Source organism: Mytilus galloprovincialis, chromosome 7 (assembly GCF_965363235.1).
Source record: "Mytilus galloprovincialis chromosome 7, xbMytGall1.hap1.1, whole genome shotgun sequence".
NCBI lineage: Eukaryota > Metazoa > Mollusca > Bivalvia > Mytilida > Mytilidae > Mytilus > Mytilus galloprovincialis.
The window spans coordinates 23834879-23842968 of record NC_134844.1 but is presented as its reverse complement, the minus strand read 5'-3'; the positions used below and the strand labels follow the sequence as shown (position 1 = coordinate 23842968).

At 31.3% G+C, this 8090-nt stretch overlaps 1 protein-coding gene across 1 annotated transcript; it reads right to left on the bottom strand.

Moving 5' to 3' along the window:
* Positions 1 to 717: 717 nt before the first annotated feature.
* On the bottom strand, positions 718 to 6894 carry LOC143081577 (protein PIF-like). The gene is made up of 6 exons (XM_076257374.1): positions 6354 to 6894; positions 4464 to 4571; positions 3920 to 4114; positions 3305 to 3649; positions 1827 to 2203; positions 718 to 1286 (listed from the first exon to the last, which is right to left on the bottom strand). Exons 1-6 carry the CDS (start codon positions 6883 to 6885, stop codon positions 1071 to 1073), a joined length of 1773 nt encoding a protein of 590 aa, XP_076113489.1. The 5' UTR covers positions 6886 to 6894; the 3' UTR covers positions 718 to 1070.
* Between the last annotated feature and the right edge of the window lie 1196 nt (positions 6895 to 8090).

Here is an 8090-nt window from a genome sequence, read left to right as displayed (position 1 = left end):
AATGCAGTTTGAAAATGAAAAACAGAACAGAAAATTAAATATAGATGCAGGAATTTTTAGTCATAAATTGCAGTTAATAATTTCGATGCCTTCGAATTGCTTTTCAATATTAAGCATCTCATGGAATGCTTGAAAGAAAAAGATATTTAAATACTTGAGGAGATTAGAAATAGCCCAAATCTACAAAGACAATTGCCAGAGAGAGCTGAAACATTCCTTAATCATTTCGTTTCTTTATCATTTCGTTACATATCAAGGAAAAAGTTACGTTATAAATCTAGTAAGCTGCATAGCACTGACAACTGAGCGAATGATGCTCTCAGGGACTAACAGTTAAACACCAACGGTATCATCCAGGTACTAGTTAATAATGGTTAATATTAGTTACACTTTATTAATTTGATACAACCAAAGGGTTTTTCTGGATTTAACAGGAACACTCACACTTTGAAGCCGTGGATTTGTGAATACTTGATGTATACTAGTAGTGCAACTAAAGTAAGCAGCCTACCAAAAACCAACAACAACAATAATAGTACAACTAAACAGAATGAAATGCGGAGTATACAATAACAGGGCGTTGTTTTAGTAACATTTATTCGATGCCGTTGATTCAATTTGAAGAAACGCAAGTCGTATCATGTATTTTTATTAAACAAAAGATAAGTTTCTAAAACTATAATGATAAGTGTACACAATTGTAGATGCTATGATAATATCAATGTTCTATTTACAGCTGCTATATGAGGTACAAAATAAAACATCGTTTACTAAAATGAAAGCAAAGAATCTTGGGACGCATAATAAATCAATCAAGGTGATCGACTGTAACAATTAGATACATCAGTAAGCATTTGATACCTTATGCTCGCATTTAACTTCAACAAATTAATATATACATAAATGAAATAACATTTTATACATATAAACAATAGAATATCACAGACGTGTTATTTGGAATTTACTTAAAGGAGATCATTACCTTCTTTTATCATAAACTTCATAGGTTCATCAAATCTCTAATTCTTTATCCAATTTAATACTTTTCATTCATATTTATCTTGATTTATTTACAGATGTGAAGGTCTACACAGATAGACTGCTACATAGTCTATTAATCCTGTAAAATTTTTAAAAAGTCTTCCAGCTCCTATTTGTAATCCAGCTTTTGTTTTCTTTATTTTACCAACTGCATAATCTTCATGTCTTATACCATTACTTCTACCTTCCAGTCTCAAACTGTCATGTATATAATAAACCTCATTCCAGTTATTATGAGGATCAGCCTGAAATTAAAATAACAATGTTATCTGTCTATATAATATTGCATATGATGAAATAATGAGCAAAATTAAACCAAATTGACTTAGAAGCGATAAAGAGTGACCGCCAAATAGGCATACCCTCAATGTATAGCTGATCGCAACTGCTCTCTGTATGCCTAATTGGAGTTCTTTTGTATTTATTCATGTTACGTTTTATATTGGTGTTACGCGTTTAATTTATTGTGTAGTTGCAACTATTGTTTCTTTTACTGAATCGTAATTTTTTTAAATTTCGAAGGATTTTTACATCGAATAAATCTCTCAGTTGACATCTTTAAAGAATTTCTATTACAATATCCGATAAAATATATTTTATCTTAATATACTAGCATGCTTAACAGGTGTTGTGTAATGGTTTAGGACACGAAGTCTGTTCTCATAAAGATAAATAATTCTGTTCATTCATTTTTTTCCAAGACATTGTTGCATTTGGCTATTCCACATCAATTTCTCATGATATTTGAATATTATACGAAATGATATATATCGATTAATACTTACGATTGATGGAAGATGGAAGGTGGACACTGAATCCTCTCTCGTCTTTTCATCGACTGTCTTTATCATGTAATGAACATTACGTCTACTTTTGACCAAAGCCATGGACGGGACATTGTCGCAACAGTCATCGCCATTACTAATCAGGGACTCTAATCTATCATTTGGAGTGTGTGAATAGTTCATCTTTATAACAAAGTCTGTTGACTCAAAATTGGCAAATCTTGGAATAACAATTTTGGAATTTCCATCAAAGTAACCATAACTACTACCATTGATCTTCCTTATTGAAACGTTATGGTTTTCTATATAATTGTTTTTACCGGAATCATCTTTGATTTCTGTACCATCGAATGATATGAACAACTCGGGTTTACATTCTGCCAAAAAAATCAAACTGTTTATTAGTATACATATATTTTGAAAAGGTGTTTAACTATTTATTTGAGAGTATTTATTTTCTTTCGTATGCTATAAAGTTTAGTATAAAAAATTGTCTGGTGTTACATTCTTAACATCATATTTTCGGTAATTTGACAAAGTTTGACACAATCCATCGCTGATATCTCGAGGTTTTTTTTTTAAAGTATTTAGTCATACGAATTTAAATAATCATAAGTAAACGTTTTAAAGTTGAAGGTTATTTGTTTATGAAATATTAAAAACGTATAATAAATATGCCCTTAAATAACAGTTTTATTATAATTATTACATTCTATGATTAAAATAGATTGCTATATACGGAATGTTTCAAAGTTACCAGAATAAAATAATCAATGTGGCGATGTGTACCATGTTAAACAAATCGATAAATGTCAATCATAATATCAAATCGGCTTTTAATAAAATATTTTCGACAACTGGTGTAAAAAGATATAATATATGGCATTCTTCTAATTGTTTTCTTCAATGCAAATTAAGACGCGTAAAACTCATTATAAACATCAAAAATCATAACAAAAGTACGCCCACAATACTAAGAAATAATACAAAAATCAGGTCACAATCAGTGTGCTATTGTGGTAAAAAATCCTTATTATTCCAATAGAAAACAAATGATGAAGTTCAAGGGGATACGACGCAACAAAGGACAAAAAGTTCAACAACCTCATGTATATCCAGCGTTATACTATACCAACTTGAAAACGAATAGAACAGAAAGTAAGAAAACTAGACAAACGCACATTTAGGTTTGAAAACTTATCAGAATCAAGTTGTGACAAATGTATGTTTATCTTGTTTATATCATCACCGTGTTGAAAAGTAAATAGTTGGAGCCGTATTGAGTACATGCATGTGCAGATATAGAAAGGCACGATATACTCGAGGCTTGTCAGACGGCTTAACTTTTTAAGAATTTCGATTACCAAACTGTCGATAACTAGATGCATATGTTTTGCCACTGGAATATGTAACACATCAATATTTTGAAACTTCCTACATTTACTGGCGAAAAACATACATATACATAAAATGCATACCATTGCTTATGTATGTTGGATAAAACAAACTGCATGCGCATTCGGTTGGATCATAGTGAGTCCCTGGTGCACATGGCATTCTTATCCAGTTTCCGTGAACTATTCTTTCGTAGTAAGTTGCATTTCCAAACACTGGTCTCATATCACAGGCTCCCTCGTGATAAACAATCGGAGGACAGGTTTCAGTTTTACCATTGAACTCAACACATCCTTGATATGGTCTGTACAAGTATCCCTCAGGACAACACAGAGAAACAGACTTTCCAAGGTTACATTTCCAATAAGCACGGTTGTTTTTTATATTACCGTAAGGATAGGACAACAAACCAGGCAGTCTGCATTTCTCTACAATAAAATAAATACAATTTAATTGACTCATTAAAATAATTTAACCTTTCATTCTGGTAAATAACATCCTCATCATTAACTAAGTTTCCCTCAAGTAACATTTAGCAGTACGGGATAATAATTGTCCTTGTAAATTGAGTTAAAGCAAAACGTTCAAAGTATTTATTTTAAATCACAAATGACTTAAATAAATAAACACGCTTCTCAAGTATGCCATTTGCATAGAAAAGGATACGACAATTAGCATTGAATGTATATATTACATACCCTTATGACAGACAACATTTTCAGCAGGTCTACAGGTGAGAACTTCTTGGTCCCAATATTGTCCCCATGGACACTGCCTGTAAGCGCCAACTATCTCATTATTTTCACCAAAGTAACATTGGATAAACTTATCACAGTCTTCTGGATGTGGATTGTAGCCGACTCCATTCCTCAATTCACAATGCTCACAAGGGCCTATAAGGATATACAGAAGTTGAAATTATATTGATACATAATTTAAAAAGTAACTACATGTACATTGTATTATGATAAGTGGCAATGATTATAAGAATTAGTAATAACATTATGCACCTTATTATTTAGCACATTTGAATTAAGGACTATTCTTCATTCTGTAATGCTGTCTTTGCATACAATTTATATCATTAAATCAATGAACTTGTAATGTAATTTCGTAAAATTTTCCTTTAAATTGCATTTTCCGCTTCCTTTATGTGTCTTTAATCAATATATGGGATTACATTACGATATAAAAGAGTTGAACGAGTCAGTGCCGGTATCATATAAAAGACGTGGTACTCACCAGATATAGGCGACCGTTTGGTACGTGAAGGTGTTGTTGTTTGAGGAGCCTGGGTGGTAGTTGTCGATGTAGTCGTAGTAGAGGGAATCCATGTGGTTAAATTTTGTGCTATAAACAAAATAAAAAAAGTATATTAATTAAAACAGTTCCTTTATTTTTGAAAATGTGTTTCTTAAAACAGCTTTGAGTTTATACATTTATAAATGTTGATAAATCAAGAGGCAATTTCTTCTCTTTTTCTATTTACAGAAAACCAAATACAGCATGGATTTAAGATAAGTGAGCATTATATACAGGGATAAAACAACCATATTACAATACAGACTAATCAAAACACCATGACATATAGCTAAAATAAATTTGTCATGGTATAAACAAGCAAAAATAAAACATCATTGAAGACAGATACAACAAATCCGTAAAAGCTTACAGGTAGAACAAAATCACCATGACATGCACATTAAACAATACCGCATTTGTTAATCCATCGTGTCATACAGGGAAAACAAAAGTCGTTATAAACAGGTAGAACAATTCCATCATTGCAAACATATAAAACTAAACCATACAGACGTATAGGTAAAAAGACCATAATGGCATACAGGTTAAACAAAATCGATATTGATTACATGTAAAACCAAACCATTAGTTCATTCAGGTACAACAAAACGATAATACCATTCAGGGTAAACAAAACGAACATGTCATACAGGTAAAACGAAACAATCATAGCAATATACTGGTTAAACAGAGCAATAGTGTGTGTTGATATTGGAAATTTTGAAAGAAACCAAGCACTTTACGAGTGGCACTTATCAAACTTTGCCCACAGGCTTAAAATTATGTCCAAATAAAATGGTCCGTTCGAATACTATTAGTTACACAGTGTGCAATTGTCCTAATACGAGAATTTATCGGGTCAATAAAATTCATATCGGGTGAGGCGAAGCCAAACCCGATATGAATTTTATTGACCCGATAAATTCCGTATTAGGACAATTGAACACTGTGTAACGAATTTATCCTGATTTTGTTATATTACATATTATTATATTCAAATTCAATGTTAGGACAATATCAATAAATATATTTTAGATATTAAATAAAAAAATGTGAAAAATAAAAAATATTATGACTACAAAGCAACTCAATTGTTTTTTTTTTCTATTAGGTCAATGGTATAAGGGAGATAATTCCAATTGACGTAATAAATAAGGGAGATAATTCCAATTGACGTAATAAATAAGGGAGATAATTCCAATTGACGTGATAAAAAATTGTACTGAAATTTATTAGGACAATATCAGCCAATCAAATTGCGAGAAATTACTCTAAATCAGGATAAATGTATTGCCGTCCCATAAAATATATCAACATGATACTATGAAGTAAAAATAGCAATTATCGATTACACACAAAACAGTTAGTCGGAGAGGAGAGTCCAAGACAAGAGTAAGTTATATATACATGTACTTGTCAAACGAAGATAAAGTAACAATGGCTTAAACAATAATGAAATAAGTGACAAAATAGCTATACAAGTGTTGTTCTTATGATAAACAATATTCACATATTTATATATCATATATGAACTGATACACCTTTTTCCTTGTATATTATCTCCTCTTGGTACTTAGTATTACAAATAATTGTATTTATATATCAAATGTTTGTAAAGGTCATTCCATTCACCAGTCTCTTTGCTTTTAAATCGTTTTGGCCTCTACATTCTTAGTTTTTTTTCCCTCTCTTAATTTACGTTACATTGCTGTTTCGTCTCCACACTAAATGAAACTTTTCAAAAGTGATAAACTTTATAATGAACCGATATGATAACAGACCAAAACTTTTCAATATCTAAAATGACTATTGGATTACATAACGACTAACCTGGACACACCATCGTGACAACATTTCCAACAGCATCTGCTAGGTCCTGGTACGTGTTGACCATCAGTACTTTGTCATCGGCATTAGCTACACCAGATAGTTCCGTCCTATCTGCGAAAGTAGATACTCCAATAGAATTCATACGAATTCCTTCATTTTTAGCTTCAAATGCAACTCCTATTGTTTGTCCAGGATCAGTAGAACGTTCGGTGGCAATAACAGTCCCTATTTTAGGTACACCTACACTTTTGTAAGTATCCGTGAACATTTTAATCATAGTTTGAAGTCCTGTAGCTATATTAACTCCTGTGCCGATCTGTTTAAGGTTACTTATCTCCCTTTTAAGTAATGCTTGGTTTCCGGTAACTGTGATTTCCTTTGTTACAGTCTGACTGAAAACAATAAGTCCCATCCTTGCTCCGCCTTGGCCGATGTGAAGTCGTTCTACTAGCTCAATAAGGGTGTCTTTGAGAATGTTAAAGTCTGATGGAGTATTGTGATCGGATCCATCTACCACGAATATCATATCCATTTTACCCTGGCATCCTGGAAAAAGATGGATGAAATAAGTTTTTGTGAATAAATATATAAATAATGTTTTGAAATCTTAAGCAAGAGAAGAACTTTGACATTTTAGAAATATTACCATTGGAATAACGAAGCTGTAAATTAGCTTAGTATCAAAAGAAAAAAAATCAACAAAATTTTATATACATGATTATATGTAATCTTACCTTTCAGCGGTATTGTATTTGAAGATACTTTACCATATAAAAATATAAAAGAACAAAACAATACTTTCATACATGGTAAGTTTAACATATTGTTAAAGTTAAAATAAATCTCTACTATGAAAAAATAATGTTTAAAGTTTAACTTTCAAGAAGAATATGATTTGTTTCAATTTTGGGGGAGAAATTTATATCAGAAACTATTCAATTAGCTTGCAGTTTTCTTTTTCCTTGTTCCTGTACAAGTCCAGTCATTTTAGCACACCTTGACGTAATTCCGTGGCTAATGTTACGTCAGGTGGACCAAACACAATAACCATGCTTCAATGCTCTATATTGATGACATACATGTATTTTTTAAAATCTTGTTTTCACATTACAGGTAAAATACACGTTATTGGAATAAACGATCTTAAAATAGTCACGTATCTATCTTAATCAACATTAAACAATTATCGAGACATTTTTCAAATTTGACAGTCCCCTAAATATTTTGTAGATTAAGATGAGGTCATGGAAAAGCCATAACAAATGTAGGAGGATTATTATTTATTATGATAATAATACAAACATGATTAAAACGACCGCTGAACTTTTGACGCTATTTTGTTCACCTGAAAATTTACCTGTTTAATAGTTTGTTAAAAACAAAACAGGATTTGCATTAATCTAAAAAGTCCCTAGGATTCACTATCTATTTATATGTCAGTCTTAGAAGGAGGTTGGTCGTCGCTGTAATGTTAAAAACCAATGTAATAATATCTGTCCATAAACGGAAAATTAAAACAAAGAATTACAAGAGTCCACAAATTAAAAAAGTAAAGAAAAAAAAAGAAAAAAATATAGATAAACAACCCGATCCGACGCTGAACTCATGTGCTACGAAAAGATAGACAGTTCCTGCTTCATAAATGACAACCGTTAAATTTCAGAATGAAATTCACAGAACGTGTGACCTGAATATACAATAATGTTTTTGTAAACGTTCGAAAATGACACAGACATT

Excerpts from the sequence above, each read along its gene's own strand:
- LOC143081577 (XM_076257374.1), bottom strand. The coding sequence starts at position 6,885 with ATGGATATGATATTCGTGGTAGATGGATCCGATCACAATACTCCATCA. Across the intron at positions 4,115-4,463 it reads CAAACGGTCGCCTATATCTG|GCCCTTGTGAGCATTGTGAA; the intron begins GTGAGTACCACG and ends ATATCCTTATAG. Across the intron at positions 3,650-3,919 it reads AAATGTTGTCTGTCATAAGG|AGAAATGCAGACTGCCTGGT; the intron begins GTATGTAATATA and ends ATTTTATTGTAG.